The sequence below is a fragment of the Vipera ursinii genome (genome assembly GCF_947247035.1).
Source record: "Vipera ursinii genome assembly, chromosome: 1".
NCBI classification, from domain to species: Eukaryota; Metazoa; Chordata; class Lepidosauria; order Squamata; family Viperidae; genus Vipera; species Vipera ursinii.
The window spans coordinates 109,594,385-109,611,250 of NC_139512.1; the positions used below are offsets into that span (position 1 = coordinate 109,594,385).

The 16,866-nt window shown below is 39.8% G+C and overlaps 1 protein-coding gene across 3 annotated transcripts in view; it reads left to right on the top strand.

Moving 5' to 3' along the window:
* Positions 1–4,244: 4,244 nt before the first annotated feature.
* Positions 4,245–16,866, top strand: part of IRF7 (interferon regulatory factor 7) — a 36,019-nt gene continuing 23,397 nt past the window's right edge. For 2 of the 3 annotated variants that reach the window (XM_083350653.1, XM_083350652.1), the window contains exons 1-6: positions 4,245–4,305; positions 7,407–7,517; positions 9,701–9,863; positions 12,169–12,364; positions 13,867–13,958; positions 16,008–16,092. In XM_083350653.1, the coding sequence (XP_083206779.1) occupies positions 7,495–7,517; positions 9,701–9,863; positions 12,169–12,364; positions 13,867–13,958; positions 16,008–16,092 (559 nt within the window). In that variant the 5' untranslated portion in view covers positions 4,245–4,305; positions 7,407–7,494. The remainder of the gene's footprint in view (positions 4,306–7,406; positions 7,518–9,700; positions 9,864–12,168; positions 12,365–13,866; positions 13,959–16,007; positions 16,093–16,866) is intronic. The other variant, XM_083350654.1, reaches the window with a different exon arrangement.

Sequence of the window (16,866 nt, forward strand, 5' to 3'; positions counted from 1 at the left end):
GGAGGTGGAGTACTGGTTTGGGCTGGAATCATCAAAGATGAGCTTGTAGGGCCTTTTCGGGTTGAGGATGGAGTCAAGCTCAACTCCCAGTCCTACTGCCAGTTTCTGGAAGACACCTTCTTCAAGCAGTGGTACAGGAAGAAGTCTGCATCCTTCAAGAAAAACATGATTTTCATGCAGGACAATGCTCCATCACACGTGTCCAAGTACTCCACAGCGTGGCTGGCAAGAAAGGGTATAAAAGAAGGAAATCTAATGACATGGCCTCCTTGTTCACCTGATCTGAACCCCATTGAGAACCTGTGGTCCATCATCAAATGTGAGATTTACAAGGAGCGAAAACAGTACACCTCTCTGAACAGTGTCTGGGAGGCTGTGGTTGCTGCTGCACGCAATGTTGATGGTGAACAGATCAAAACACTGACAGAATCCATGGATGGCAGGCTTTTGAGTGTCCTTGCAAAGAAAGGTGGCTATATTGGTCACTGATTTGTTTTTGTTATGTTTTTGAATGTCAGAAATGTATATTTGTGAATGTTGAGATGTTATATTGGTTTCACTGGTAAAAATAAATAATTGAAATGGGTATATATTTGTTTTTTGTTAAGTTGCCTAATAATTATGCACAGTAATAGTCACCTGCACACACAGATATCCCCCTAAAATAGCTATAACTACAAACAAACTAAAAACTACTTCCAAAAATATTCAGCTTTGATATTAATGAGTTTTTTGGGTTCATTGAGAACATGGTTGTTGTTCAATAATAAAATTAATCCTCAAAAATACAACTTGCCTAATAATTCTGCACTCCCTGTATATAAAAGCACAAGAAAAAGAAGGCACCTATGGAAAGAAAAAAAAGTAGCAGTTAAAAAAGTCCTTTTGGCTTTCAAAGTAGCAAGCTTTTATTTACTTGGCAAGAGTTGCAACAACTGCGCTGTTAAGAGAACTATAACAAAACACAGGCTCAAAAGGTATTAGAAAGACGCACAACAATCATTGAGAAATACTTTTAAGCTGGTTATTTTGCTACCATGTACAGTATGTGCATCTTGATATTAATTCAACATAACTTTTTATTTGTATATGTTTTACAAGTATGTGTGCAATACACACTTGAACTCACACAGATGTTATATCAGAACCATTGTACCATATCTTTCAAAAATCCTGGAGCACCAGGGAAGTACCTGAGGATTGGAAAAGGGCTGATGTGGTTTCCATCTAAAAGAAAGGGGGGAAAAACCAGACCCAGGAAACTACAGATCAATCAGTCTAACATCAAAAGCTCCAGTGATGGAGCGCCCATGATTTCTGAAGGCAATCTATTCCACTGGTTAATTGTCCTCACTGTTAGGAAGTTTCTCCTTAATTATGGCCACTACATCACTGGAGGTATTTAAGAGGCTAGACCAGGGGTAGGCAACCTTGTCTCTTTTATGACTCGTAGACTTCAACTCCCAGAATTCCTGAGCCAGCTGGCTGAGGAATTCTGGGAGTTGAAGTTCACGAGTCATAAAAGAGCCAAGGTTGCTTACCCCAGGGCTAGACAGTGACTTATCTGAAATGGTATAGGTTCTCCTGCTTGAACAGGGGTCTGGATTAGAAGATCTCCACGGTCCCTTCCAGCTGTATTTTATTCTATTGACATCTACATATACCGAATCCTTGCAAGCTGTTGATAAAGTGTCTCAGTCTTGACAGAATTTCCTTAACCCAGTTTAGAGTTACATCAGCACCAGCACAGAACAGGAGCATTTAAAACAGGAAGTGCTGAGAAATTAGCATCTGTGGGTCAGGATATTTAAAAAAATGCAAGATGGAGGTTGCAACCATGCAACCTGTGTGATATTAACACGAGTGGGATGGGGTTTTGATTGCATGGAATCAATTGCCATGTTAAACTTTTTTGGTGACCCCTCCCTCCAAGATATTGTTCTGCAGAGATGCCTTCATCTGATTACAGAAAGTTAGCATTATGGAGTAAATTATTCTAAAGAAGAATTCTGTGCTGAAATGGATTTGATTCATTTTTATTATTATTTTATTTACAGTCTATACATTTTTCAAATTAACAAATCTCTCTCACTCGTCAGAGCTTGCCCTATTCAGTAATGAACTCGACTAAATTTGAAATCCTTTCAGTTTTAAATCCACATGCATTCCAGTTCTATTAAGATCTCGATTGTCCCATGGTTTCTATCACTCTCCTAGACATCCTAGCTCAATACAATAGAAGTTGTACAGGTAGTCCTCGACCTACGACAATTGAGCCCAAAATGTCTGCTGTTAAGTGAGACATTTGTTAAAGTGAGTTTTGCCCCATTTAGTGACCTTTCTTACCATGGGCTGTTAAGTGAATCACTGCGGTTGTTAAGTTAGGAACAAGGTTGTTAAGTGAATCTAGCTTCCCCACTGACTTTGATTGTCAGAAGGTCTCAAAAGGTGATCATGTGATCCCAGGACACTGCAAGCATCATAAGGATGAACCAGTTGTCAAGCATCTGAATTTTGATTATGTGACCATGATTGTGTGAAAAATGGCGATGTCACTTTTTCCAGTGCCGTTATAACTTTGAACTGTCATTAAACGAACTGCTGTTAAGTCGAGGACTACCTGTATTTCTAATACAGTTGCAGGACACTCGTTTGGGGAAGGCCAAGCACCTGGAAAGCCTCAAACTTTCTCTTCTTATGCGCGGTTCACTCTTCGTTTAAAAAAAACAAACAATTCTAATTGAAGTTTCGCTTCCTGGAAAAAAATGTACTCCTTTGCCAGCTGCCGAATGAAAGCTTAGCTTCTTGGAAAGCCGGGGCCATTTAGCAGGATTGCCCTCGATTGGGCGAGACCGCGCCGATAGAAATGAAACTTAAACTTTCATGGAGATCACGTGGTTTACAGGAACAGAACAGGGCCGAACGCAGCCGGACCACCTCCTCGTGATCGCGCTAGGCCTCTTGGCAGCGATTGACAAGAGCGAAAGGCACATGCCCCGCCCCCTTCCCCGCCAGGAGGGTGCCAATTCGAAAGGTGGTTCTCTCTGATTGGCTTTCATTGGCCAATGAAATTTCCTTCCGATTTGTAATATAAACAGCACGCCGAGGGCCAGGGTTTGTTGTGGTTTGCGCGTTCTTCTCTGTCGCGCCGTAGGAGCTCTCCGCTGGTTGGAAGGGAAAAAAAAGGTAACGATTTGTTCTTTTTCTGGACTGCTTTTACCTCGTAGAAGAGATTGAGTTAGCTGAGCCGAAGTTGCTTCCACCCAGATGAAGGGGAGGGGGGGGAAGCCACTTTCTTATTCTAGGTGGGTATTTTCACTTTTTCGGTGTCTAGCTGGAGCAAGAGGTTTTGCGGCTACGAGCTGCTTTTCCGGTACGGCGTCCAATTATTACATTTTTTAATAAATGAAACTACATTTAAACTATCGGATTAAATTATTAAAAAGAAAAAAAGCTCCCTGAAAATGCATTTGCAAACAGCCGAAAACAGTGCATCATAGGAGCAACATCTTTGTATACCTGACTCACAACGCCCCCACCCCAGGTAAGAGGTGTAGAGATTTGGTTTATCTGCAGCCAGGAAGAACTAGGTGTGATCTGCTTGTCGGTTGCTCCAGGAAGCAAAGGCAACTAGGTAGATTCGCGCAGGATTTCCCCTGTTGCAGTTGCATCAGTACCTGGGAAGAATTTAGATGCAAGTGGTGATAAAAAGTAACCGTGAGTTGGGGGAGAATGCTACAGTGTATTGCTTTATATAGTTCTGCAGATTGTATGCAATAAAAGTTCTTGCTGGTAGGAGACCTGCATAATATTCTGTAAGTAATGTGCATATGAATGTGGCATTAAGTGAGTTTGCAATCAAAATACTTTTTGGAGTCTTATTTGCTGCTAAGTTAAAGATTATTTTCACCAGCATTTGTGGTGATGGAAAGCTATCTCTATGCTACTAAAACAGTTGTGTCTGATTGTAACCTTCAATTGGTTGTTTCAATTGTTGCTTTATGATCCACTGAAATGTCCATCATATGGCAAGTTTTTGAATCAACATACTTCAGATGGGTTAATTTACAGAATGCATCAAAAATCCAGAACCTATGACTACTGTGGGATTGAAATTGGATAATTGTGGCCACTTCATTGTGATCATCATTTTCAGTGCTCCCTGCCAGCTTCTTACAAGGAAAATCAATGAGAAAGTTATTCCTGCTCTTTTGCCTGCCAGTAATCATTCTGTTTCTCTATTTAGGTAAGGAAATACTTTTGAAACACTAACCCAGCAGGGCACAGGTTATTTAGTAGTACAAGGTAAAATTTTCTGCTTTCATTATCAATCTTTGAATCACATATAGTTCCAGATGTTGAAGGAGGGGGATGATGAAATATGACATCATGCAAATGATGTAGGGGAAGAAATGGAGGTAGTGACAGATTTTTTTTTCCTGGGCTCCAAGATCACTGCAGATGGAGACTGTAGCCAAGAAATTAAAAGACGCTTGCTCCTGGGGAGGAAAGCCATGGCAAATCTAGACAACACACTAAAAAGCAGAGACATCACCCTGCCAACAAAAGTGCGTATAGTCAAGGCTATGGTCTTCCCAGTTGCAATGTATGGCAGTGAAAGTTGGACCATAAGAAAGGCTGAGCGCCAAAGAATTGAGGCCTTTGAACTATGGTGCTGGAGAAGACTCCTGCGAGTCCCTTGGACTGCAAGGCGATCAAACCGGTCAGTCCTAGAGGAGATCAAGGGGACGACAGAGAATGAGGTGGCTGGATGGAGTCACTGAAGCAGTAGGCGTGAGCTTAAATGGACTCCAGAAGATGGTAGAGGACAGGAAGGCCTGGAGGAACGTTGTCCATAGGGTCGCGATGGGTTGGACACGACTTCGCAGCTAACAACAACTATGTATTATAGGTACTTTCCCTATAACAATGATTGTGTGGTGGGTTGGGCTGAGAGAGAATGTGACTGGTCCAGAGTCACCCAGCTAGTTACGTATGCCCAGGACTGGACTAGACAGTCTCCTGACTTCAAGCACCAAGCTACACAGTTGTTTTAGAGCAAAAGACCTGCTGTTGTTATCCTCAAGTGCACAATATAACCAGCTGAAATTTGGTGCAAAAGATTTGTTGTAGAATACAGTAAATGGTATATGAAGCCTTGGTGGAGCAGTGGGCTAATGCCTCCTTAAGTAACACCAGCTGCCTGCAATTAGTGCAGGTTGGCATCCCACCAGGCTCAAGGTTGACTCAGCCTTCCATCCTTCCGAGGTAGGTAAAATGAGGACCCAGATTGTTGGGGGCAATTAAGCTGACTTTGTAATAATGCCGCTTGGGGGTGTGTGAAAGCCCTAATAAGCAGGCATATACATAGAATGAAGGCTACTGCTAAGCTTGTAAGCCACCCTGAGTCTTCAGAGAAGGGCAGGATATAAATGGAATTAAAATAAAAAAATAAAAAAAATAGTACAGGGGTGTCAAATTTGCAATGTCATGTGATGTATTGTGACTTTTTTCCCATTGCCGGCAATGGGGTGGGCGCAGTTTCGTCATGATGCATCAGGCCCGTGGGCCGGCAGTTTGACACCCCTGGTATAGTAGATGTGGGTAATGATGAAGAATTGCAAAACCTTTTTATTAATGGTTCTTACGAGTCTGTTATATAGAGACTAAAAACATCTTGTCACTATGGGCTTCTACCATACCAAACAGGAATTTTCATCTATTTGAGGCAGGTTTTGTTCAGTAAATATTTATATTTTTTCCCTTCTGCAATTCCTTTAAGATCAACTTTCAGTTTGAGGAAATAAACACACAATATAGTCAAAACCTAAAATTAGCTTGAAATTATAATTAACATTTCACAGTGTAAAAGATGAGGATTTTTTTAAAAAACATCTTCACGATATAGCAATGTGACATCAAAGTAAATTTCAAGCAAGAGTCCCACAGAAAATCAGATGTCTGAATCCTCATTACCTGCTATCCCCTCAAAAATCTGGAAGAGAACATGCAGTAGCAATTATTTTGGTGGTCAGCCTGGTTGATGCCTTTAAAGGGGTATTTTGGCTACTGAGCCCTTAGGGTCCAGCAAGATATCTCAACTTTTGAAAAGCACTTGAAGCATGTATTCATATACATTGTGTGGGGTGAGAATATTTGGGTTCAGGGATGACAATCATTTGAGGTTTAAGGGATGGAGTATGTTAGATGAGGACTTCGTAGATCTGATCAATAGGGTTGATCTGATGCAAAACCCAATCTACCCCAGTGTAGTAGTAGTAGAAGACTTCCTCATTTGACTCTCAGTCTAAACACAAGTCCCTGTTATGAAACTCCTCAACTTAGTACCTATCATTTGAAAACTATGCTTCGTGATACAGGCTGGTTCAGAGATCTGGAAATTGGGACTCAGTATGGTGGAAAAGGCTGGCATAGGAAGCATCACCACTACTGACAAGGACAGCGAGTTGTGTCAAACTCACAACGTATTGCAACGTATCATGACTTTTTTTTCCCATTGCCGGCAATGGGATGGGCACGGTTTTGCCATCTGGCCCATGGGCCGGCAGTTTGACACCCCTGCCCTATTCCATCTAGAGTAGGTGCATAGTGGCTTTTCTTCATATAGTCCAAGCTATGGGTGTACTTGCAGCCTTGTTGAAATTGTGACTGAGCACTTTCTAGAAGGAATGTGATTCTTGAATGAATTCAATCTGCCTTAGTGATAAGTTCACTGAGCTAACTATTGCAATGTGATGTATGCCAAGTTTTATTTACGCTATCAAATGTATATAGATGCTATATCTCCATTCTGGGCAATGAACAAAATGAAAGCAGAAATTCATTAAAAGCCAAAGCCCAATTAAAGGTGCATCAAGGCTCAATAAAAACACAAAACCACTGCAGGAGGATTATTATAGAGCAATATCGGGGGCTGTCTCAGGACAGTTTTTTCCACCTACATGTGCACCAATGGAGCGAAGGCTTCAAATGCTTTCCCTGCATGAGGTTAGACGTGGGATGTAGACCCACAGTCAGTCTTCCTCTGGGGAAAGCCCAGGTTTTTTAGCATCCTGCCTTTAGAGCTAAAGTTTGCTATCTCTTCTTGGTATTTCATATTACTTAATCATTGCTAATTAAACAGTTGGTGTTAGTTTTTGTTGGTTTATTTTGAACGGGCTGCCATGATACTGTGACAAACATTGATTTTGCTCTGGTGTGAAGATTTTTATTCTGGTCAGAAATGATTGACTTATGTATTTCTAAAATTGCCCAGAGTATTATAAAAGTTTAGAAAGTGATATGGAAGATGAATCTGAAGCCTACTTGGCTATGAAGATATGTAATAAAAATTCAAAAATCAGTAATTAACAAGGTTACATCATCTGGTTGTTGTTTTGGAACAGGTTCTCCCTGGACAGGGTCTTCCATTAATCCCTAAGTTACTCCATGTAAAAGAGAGAATTCTTTCATATTTCACCTGACAGCTACACAATGGCAACATCTGCAAATAAGGGGTGAGTGCTCCTGGGGTAGAATTCTAAAACAATAACAATAATAAAAACGTATGTGTGTGCAAAGGAAAAGTGGGATTGTGTATACACAGTGCTTTTCAGCTAGTGAATAGTATGATAAATCTGTCAACAAAGCCAAGCACTTCTCTTTTCTGTAAATAAGAGATTTTGACCTAAATTACATTGAGAGGAAGGGGGGAAAAAGCAGCAAAACAAGAAAAGATGAGGACTTCTTTATTAAAGCTTTTGGAAGTAAATTCAATAGCACTTTCTTCCCTGTAAATGTGTTTAGAATTCCAACTTTGCACATCAAAGCCTATAAATAACAAAGAACAAATAATGGTTTTTACAACTCCATGCTGATGTTAGGATGCTGACAGAAAGTGAACACAATATACCATAAACTTGTGAGCCAGCTTAATATTTCAACATACTATCTACTACACCCTAATGCAGAGGTCCCCAACCTTTTGGGCACCAGGGACCGGTTCCGTGGAGAGAGGTTTTTCCATGGACCAGAGGGTGCGTGTTTTTGTTTGCTGCCTGCATCCCGCAGACGGGGCTTGGCTTGTTTGCACGGACCAGTTTCTGGCATGGCGTCGCTTGGTGCCAGTCCACGGACTGGGGGTTGGGGACCCCTGCCCTAACGTTTTGCATTTACACTACTGAGTTGGTTGCAAGTCACATCATTTGTGCAGGGATGCATATTTAATATTTTGCCCTCCCCTACAGATACAGTTGATTGTGTCTATTCTACTTTAGGTAAATCTGAGAGTCCTCATATGCACACTATTGCAACCTTGGCCAACCTAGTATTTTCCACGTTTCTTGGACTAGAGCTCTCACTGACGCTAATGGTATTGCTTTCCTGACAGGTGGTCGGTGGGTGTTGTAGTCTAGTAATGACACTAGATTGGGGAAGATTGCATAGTAGCAAGCAGTTTGTGGCTCCACAATCTCCATGCAGCAGCTTGTGCTTCTATGTAGCAGCTGAAAATGTTGGGTTTTAGATCAAAAAGAGGACTAAATAATGAGCATTACATTGTAAAGCGTGGGGGATTTACAACTGGTATAATTCTGCACTGATGTAATTAGTGTAGTATAAGTTATTTATTAATGATTAGGATAATGATTAGGAAGACTAAGTTACTGCCCATGTTATTTCTGGAGGAGTTACTGATAATAGAAAACAATTATTTTTCACCTATCTAAATCTGACTTCACTGCTGGGCACTATGGCTCTATAGCTATTTGGCTTTGAAGGGGAGAAAGTGATTGTACACAATAGTATACAATACTGTCAATACTCCCTTAAATATATCTCTCCTTAGGATAGTAGAGTACCAGCCAGACTAGGTCAGAAAGAACACAGTTTCTTCCTAATTGCTGGCAGTTGCTCAGCGAACATCCCTCCCAGAATTGCATAACTCTCCTATGTCAAATTATGTATTTGTTCTTCTTTTGTCTGCAAACTCACTCCCTTACTGCAGTCAAGCAGTAGTTAAATGTTCCAGGATAAGTAAATTAACATCCACAAGATAAACAAATTCAAGTACAACTTCAAAATAAGCACAACATGTGACAGCTATAGCCTGCCATGTTTGTCTGTTGACATTTTTCAATCTTTGATTAAGGATCAAGTGAAAGTAGCAGAATTTAGCTGATTCTGAAAAAGTTTAACAAAAGTAGGCCTGTTTGTACTCTATATGGATGAAAAAACACCAAGACATTCGAGACTAGATAAGGAAGTTGAAAAACATTCCAAAGTAGTGACAAACCATATCTGTACTGTTCTCAAAAGAAGAATGAATGTTGCCTGTTGCATCATCAGATGTTAAGCTTAGTTTGAGGGAGAAAAAGTATCAAGTTAGACAAGATTGCTATACTATATATTATGAATGTCAGATTCACCTAAAATGAACAGAATGATCCAGTCAGGCTATATACCATGAAAAAAGTGCAGTTTTGTAAAGTTCAGGGAAGAAAGATTTGATTCTGGCTTTATTTGAAAACCCTGTTATGACAGCTACACTTCCTTTTCTTAATTGGAGATTTTATTGTTTTGCCTGAAGTCTGCAATGAGAGATTTTGGAGACCACTCTGCATGTCGACTTACAGTCATTTTTCTTGTGGCAATTCTGGGCTATAGTTTTCAAGCAGTAAAGTTCTTCTATTTCCTCACTCAGGAATCCTAAAAAAGTTGGGTTTTTTGACTGGTTGATTGAACAGATCAACAGTGGAAGCTACACGGGTTTGGAGTGGACAGACAAGAACCACACAGAGTTTTATATCCCTTGGAAACATTATTCAAAGAGGTGTCGTGTGGCAGATGATTATGAGATTTTCAGGGTATGAACGTCTTCTGCTCAAAATGATTACCTGTATATGTTTGCCATGCCAAACTGTGTACTCTCTTTTGTAACCATTTCAAGCTTCTAATATTTTAAATAGATCATAACGTAAGCTTTTGCAGATTGGGATTACTCACTGATGCTGAAAGAAACCAACATAGTATTTTTTTCTGAAAGCTTTGCTATATAAATGAAGAATCCATTTTACTGAAATATTCCTAGTATGAATAGCAACTCGTGGTTCCATTTAGGTGACAGATTACTTTAAAAACCTCTAGATGCATGTAGGCGGCAGCAGCCTAGTTTTGCACCCCATGACGCGGCGTCCTAGTTTTGCTTCCCGCAGCCACAGCGCTAGCACAAGTGAGGGGGTACACGTACACACGTGCATGGACTGGCCAGCCTGTCCCACGGCCCGGTGGCCAGCAGGCCATGGCCCACTACCGGGCTGCGGCCCACAGGTTGGGGACCCCTGTTCTAGGTTGCTTCTCTGCTTGATTACTTTCCATCCATTGCTTCTTATCCTGTCTTCAGATATTTTGGAGAATAGGTTGAGCCCCACTGCTTTGTGGCAGCTCCTTAGATGTTGGAACACTGCTGTCATAGCACCCTAGTCCTTCTTTTCATTAAACTAAATATACCTAATTCCTGCAACTGTTCTTTGTATGTTTTATCCTCCGGTCTCTTAAACATCTTTGTTGTTCTTCTCTGCACTCTGATATATGTTTTTTATATCATGGTGACCAAAATTGGATGCAATATTCCAAGTGTGGTCTCAACCAAGGCATTATAAAGTGGTATTAACACTTCATGTCATCTTGACCCCTCTATTAATGCAGCTTAGAACTGTGTTGGCTTTTTTGGCAGCTACAGCCCATTGCTGGATAAAGGAGAAAGGGTTGGAGTAGCAATGTCTGATAGTTCAATGAAAAGCATCTCTGAGTAAAGTAGTATTTTAATCTTCATTCTCACTGTAGTTGTGTTCAGAAACTGCCCACAAGCAAGGACCTGTTATTTACAATGGGTGCAAAGCTCTTATTGGCACATGTGGAAACTTGCTCCCATTCTGAATAGCAGATATCTCTCTCAGTGTACGTGGCTACTTTTATTTAAAGAAAGTTTTATTAAAGTTTAATACAATGCAAAGAGAGATTAAGAAGGAGGAAGTACAGGGTAAAAAGGGAGAGAAGATTCTGATTTCCAATTATTTTTGACACAGTAAAATATTAATACATTTATGACTTCCAACTTTTTACACTACCTGTAATTATTACAAGCCAGTTCTATAACTACACAATTATTAAATATTCAAACCCAATTCTAAATTTTAGTTTTTTTCTATCTCAAGCATAAAAATCAGAAGCAATATCCCAATAAAAATTAAGAAAATAAAATAGTCAGGTGACTTAACCATCTTAACCAAATCCATTTTCCCTTTTGTAAGAAATGATATATATTTCTACTTAACTTATTAATCTTTTTAAACTATAATCATCTGTATTAACAAAATCACCATACTTTTCAAATTCTTTAAGCTTAGAGGGAAAACTCTTTTATATTCATTTTAAAATCTTAAACGTTTCTTAAGAAAGTTCATCTTTACAACTAAAACAATTCTAATGCATTTTTTAAACTTTTGACATACATACATTTTGTAAACTTAGGAATTACTCAAGCATTATAAAAAGAAACAAAATGGTTGCAACCCCGCCTCCCTGTTTATGGACGACTTATTTGTCTATTTCAGAGCATCGCTATATGGAGAATCTTGTGGGATGATACTGGGACCCTCCCTAAGCATGAAAGTCATAAAAACTTAAGAAACAAGTTCCCTGTTTGTAAATTAAAAGTGGTCAGTTGGCTATATTCATTGATAGTCAGTGTACATGATCCCTTTGAGACAGTAACAAATACAAAATATGCAAGTTCTTATCACATCTCGCCACAGTGTGCTTCTCATCTGGTTTACCATCTCCCAGTTACTTCTTTTAAAAGGTTAGTTGCACAAGAATAGTCTTCTCCAATCTGGCATTCTCCAGATGTTGGATACTTGCATTTTTGAGAACTCAGAAATTGGGGACATTAGAAGGCTATGCAAAGTACACAGTGAAATAACATCTCTAGTTGCCTGTTGGAGACACTTTTACCTTTTATCAAGTTTTGGGATATTTGTCTTTTTAATTAATTTCTGATTGTCCTATTCCTGATTAGCTGGATCAGGAATTGGACAAGGTGAGACCAGACTTTTCATTGAATGTTTATGTTTTCATCTCTCTATTTTTTGTCTGTTTTCATGTGGAAAGGCATGGGCTGTGTATAGCAAAAAATACAATGAAGATAAATCAGCTCCTAGTAAATGGAAAATCAACTTCCGCTGTGCCATGAACAGTACAAAGAGATTTGAAGAACTGGTGTCAGATAAACCTGACTTTCACAAATACAGAATCATCCCCCTGAAACCAAAAACTGAATCAAGAGCTAACCTCTCTTCTGGTACAAGTAAGACTTCTTGTATTATATTATTAGCCCAGAGGGATGCAATTTCCTGTGTATAAGAAATAATGAGAAAAGTTACGAGTCTGAAGGTTTGAAAGGATAGCATTTAAAAATAAATGATGGATATTCATATTATTCCAAGCTAACTTTGCCAAGCATTATCTTAGGGAATGCTATAACAATGACTGTATATATCAGGGCTCTTCAAACTTGGCCCTTTTATGACTTGTGGACTTCAACTCCCAGAATTCCTCAGCCAGGCACGCTGGCTGAAGAATTCTGGGAGTTGAAGTCCACAAATCCTAAAAGGACCAAGTTTGAAGACCCCTGGTATATATCATAGACCAACAACTGCATCTTAAAGTACTTCGATTTTCTAGAACCCTTTCATATATGAAAATTTGCAGTGGTGCAGGACTGGATTTTTGAAAAAAGATTGCCAATTATTAGGCAATGTGCAATAAGTATACTTCAGTTTAAGAAGTATACTTATTGACCTCCAAGGTCCCTTCCAACATTATTATTAGTAGTAGTAGTAGTAGTAGTAGTAGTAGTAGTAGTAGTAAGGTAAAGGTTCCCCCGCACATGCATGCTAGTCGTTTCCGACTCTAGGGGCCGGTGCTCATCTCCGTTTCAAGGCCGAAGAGCCAGCGCTTGTCCGAGGACATCTCCATGGTCATGTGGCCGGCATGACTAGACGCCAAAGGCGCACGGAACGCTGTTACCTTCCCACCGTAGTGGTCCCTATTTTTCTACTTGAATTTTTTACATGCTTTCGAACTGCTAGGTTGGCAGAAGCTGGGACGAGTAACAGGCGCTCACTCTGTTACGCGGCACTCGGGATTCGACCCGCCAAACTGCCGACCTTCCGATCGACAAGCTCAGCATCCTAACCCACTGAGCCACCGCGTCCCTTTTGTAGTAGTAGTAGTAGTAGTAATAGTAGTAGTAGTAGTAGTAATGTGAATTAAGATGGTATGTTTGGGATTGGAATGAACCAAGAGAGTGAACCAACTTCATAGCTTGTCTTTATTACACAAATATTCCTCTTGTCCCAGTGATGGGAGCTCCTGACAGGATTGTGAAATAAGTGAGCTTGGAGATGATCCTCCTGAGGGGGAGTATGGTCTTTTCAAGTACGCACAAAATTGTGCAATTTGAGTATCAGCTTTTAAAAACTAAGCTAAAGCACTACTGAGTGGGGCTAACAATCAGCATATTGGTAAAGTATTTCTGCTGATGTGAATCCAGCTGCCGGAGAGAAATTAGAATTATACAAGATGTTTTCTTGACTCAAAAAACATTAACTAATCACCCTAACTGAATAACAGTTGGCGATAGAAGCCCACTATATTCCTAGTACATGGAATGCCAGGTGGCATTACTCGTGACTCAGTATAGCTTATGCTTAACGAGCAAATATTTGAATTTAATTCTTAATAAGTGAAACAGAAAATTCACAATATCTCAATAACAATATTTTTTGCTGTTATCCTCTGTTTAAGATAATGGGAGTGACCGTGAAGCTCAAGCATTGCATTTCACTCCATATAGTGAAGAATGTCCACCTCTGCACCAATCTGCACAGCTATGCCAGGTACAGATCTGTAGCCCTCGTTGTGATGACTGGATTTGAGAAGGCAGTCAAGCCACTGAAAACGTGAAGTTTTGGGATTAGTCAACATTGATAGTAAATTGTGTGGAAAAATCACTGAATTTAATTTAATTTAATTTAATAATATTTCTATACCGCCCTTCTCCCGAAGGACTCAGGGCGGTGAACAGGGCAAGAATAAAAGTACAGGATTACAAAAGTTAAAAAAAATGATTAAATACATGCCCATATATTAAAAATACATCATAAAAAAAACCCAGTAAAATGACAATAACAACCCCCCCCCAGTCCCCTCATCAGGCCAGGCCAGCTTGTTCAAAGAAGTATGTTTTTAGCTCGCGGCGAAAGGAGCGAAGATCGGGCGCCGTCCGGAGCTCAACCGGTAGCTGATTCCATAGCTCCGGGGAGCCCACAGAGAAGGACCTCCCCCTGGGGGCCACCAGTCAACATTCTCTGACCGGTGGCACCCTGAGGAGGCCCTCTCTGTGGGAACGCACAGGGCGGAGGGAAGTTGATGCCGGCAGCAGGTGTTCCCTAAGGTACTCCGGACCCCTGCCATGTAGGGCTTTGAACACCATTACTAGTACCTTGAATCTCATGAATTCATAACAAATAATCTGTGCTGACAAAACTGAAAAGCATACAGATACAGAGATTATGGGGATATTTACAGGACCAGAGAAACCCATCTCTAGAGAAACAGCATCTTAGACAATTTGTGAAACTTATTTAAAATGGAAAGCAACAAAAAAAATACAGGATACAGGTGAAGGCTTGAAGTCAAACCATTTCCTGATCTATCTTTCTGTTTAACCTAGAGCTAGTATTTATCAACACCAAGCTCAATCTTGCCTAACTTTTTAAGATCGTTCAAAGTCAGAGAGATGTTTGTCTGTTTTATCATATGCGTGAGGTATATTTCAAGGGAAATAAAGCACGTGCAACTTCTTCTCCCAGAACCATCCAAGGCCTTGTGAAATGCTGTTCCTTTGCCTTCTCTTGCTGCCATTCTTTTATAGCTTAAAAAGTGGTTTTAAGTGTCTGAAGAATTTTATCTTCATTGTAAAACACTAGCAAATTATATTAGTGTCTTGTTATTAGAAGACCTTACCTGACTGTGAACACCCAGGTACCTTTTTAGGCATGTGGGTTGGAAGCACCCTTGATTCTATGGTTTTTAAGAAACTTTACATCCAAGAATTTTCCAGTTAACTTCCATCTACTGGTGCTTAAACTCTGATAATTTTTAGATGTGAAACCAAAAGTTATTCTTGTTTTAATCAAGATTGTACTAAGAATATAAAACCTATGTTGCCCAGAAGCTTGGTTTAAATGTTTGTCCACTGAATTCTTTTCTGTGGAGCATATATTATATTTTGGTATTAGAATGTGCTATTAAAGACACATAATATAATCATTTTGTTGATTTGGGTGTTTATTAGATTATTTTAATCTGGGCTGTCGGGCTGATATTAATGTTTTTAGCGGTTTTAATGTGCTAAGAGTCTGCTAGAATGGCTGGCAATCCATTTTAATTAAATAATTAATCTGGAGATGTTCAGAGCCTAGGTAGAAAGAATGTTTAGAAACCCCCGGTAATCTAGAAATTGCCTTATGCTAACCCAGTAATCCTTTGGATCAAGTATTATTGACATGGATTGGCACCAAAGACTGGAATCTTTGCTCACCCTTACTGGACATGATAAGGGTGAAATTTGAGGCCGTCTACATGAAAAAAATACACAGCAGTTTCCTGCCTAGTAGAAGTGAACAATCTGATTCATATAGATTTGAAATGGGAGATATGAATTACACACATTTAGGTCTGTGGTTTTGATAGCAATAATTCTTGGACCCCTCCTGCATGATATGGAGGTAACTTTGGAAGACCTGAGGTAGCTTTTGTGGCACTTTAAGTGGAGAGTGAATTGATTACTGAAAAATGTGGCAGTGTCATGGGATAAGCTTTAAGTGTACTGTCAAGACAGGTTGATCGGCATATAATGAACATTTTCACATGGTATTTCTCAGTATGTGCAGCAAAACCTTTCGTCTGGTTCACAGCTGGAAATTGATGCTGCTTTTCAAACTTTGACACTGGGAAGTGGAATGCCAGGTAAAGTTGTGGGTGCTCATTTATTTCTACAAGAGTTGGCTGGGATAGAGGCTTTGATCATCTTGACTAAACTGCGATGAAACATGTTTAATAATAACAAGTATAAATGTGCCCATTTTCACTGCCACAGTTCAACTGGAACCACAGTTGCAGGCAACCTTATGCCTTTTAAATGGTGAAACATCCTGTTTTTTAATTATTAAAATTTATACCTGGTTTTCTAAATTAGGAATTTGGGCTGCCAATTATATCTAATAATGCCTATTGCTGCATAATTGAATTATTGATATGTAAAGGAAAGCAGGGAAACCTTTTAATTTGTAGTATACGTCTTAGGCTTAATCTATTGTTATACTGAGCAGTGTTTGGCCACAATAAGAGCTGATCAATGTAGTTTATTGATAACTCCTGAAGAGACTATATTGGTCCAGCTCCATTGGATCATTTGTTAGCAAACGTTTTTGAGAAAGAGAATAAATGCAGCTGCAGAGTAATCTTGGACAGAGCAAATTTAGATAAAATCCCTTTTGGGTCAAATTTCAGACCTGGGGTTGTAGGGCTGAAGCTGCTCTGATCACTTTGGTAGATTATTTTTATTTGGACCTGGATGCCCGAGTGCATCCCTCCTAGTCCTATTTAATTTCTTAGAAGTGTTCATTACCATGAATTATGGTATTATTTTGGACCCCCTGCAATGTGTGGGAATTGAGAGCATTCTGCACCAGTGTTACTTCCTACCTATTTTCAGGTTTAGTCAGCTGTGATGGGGATGAG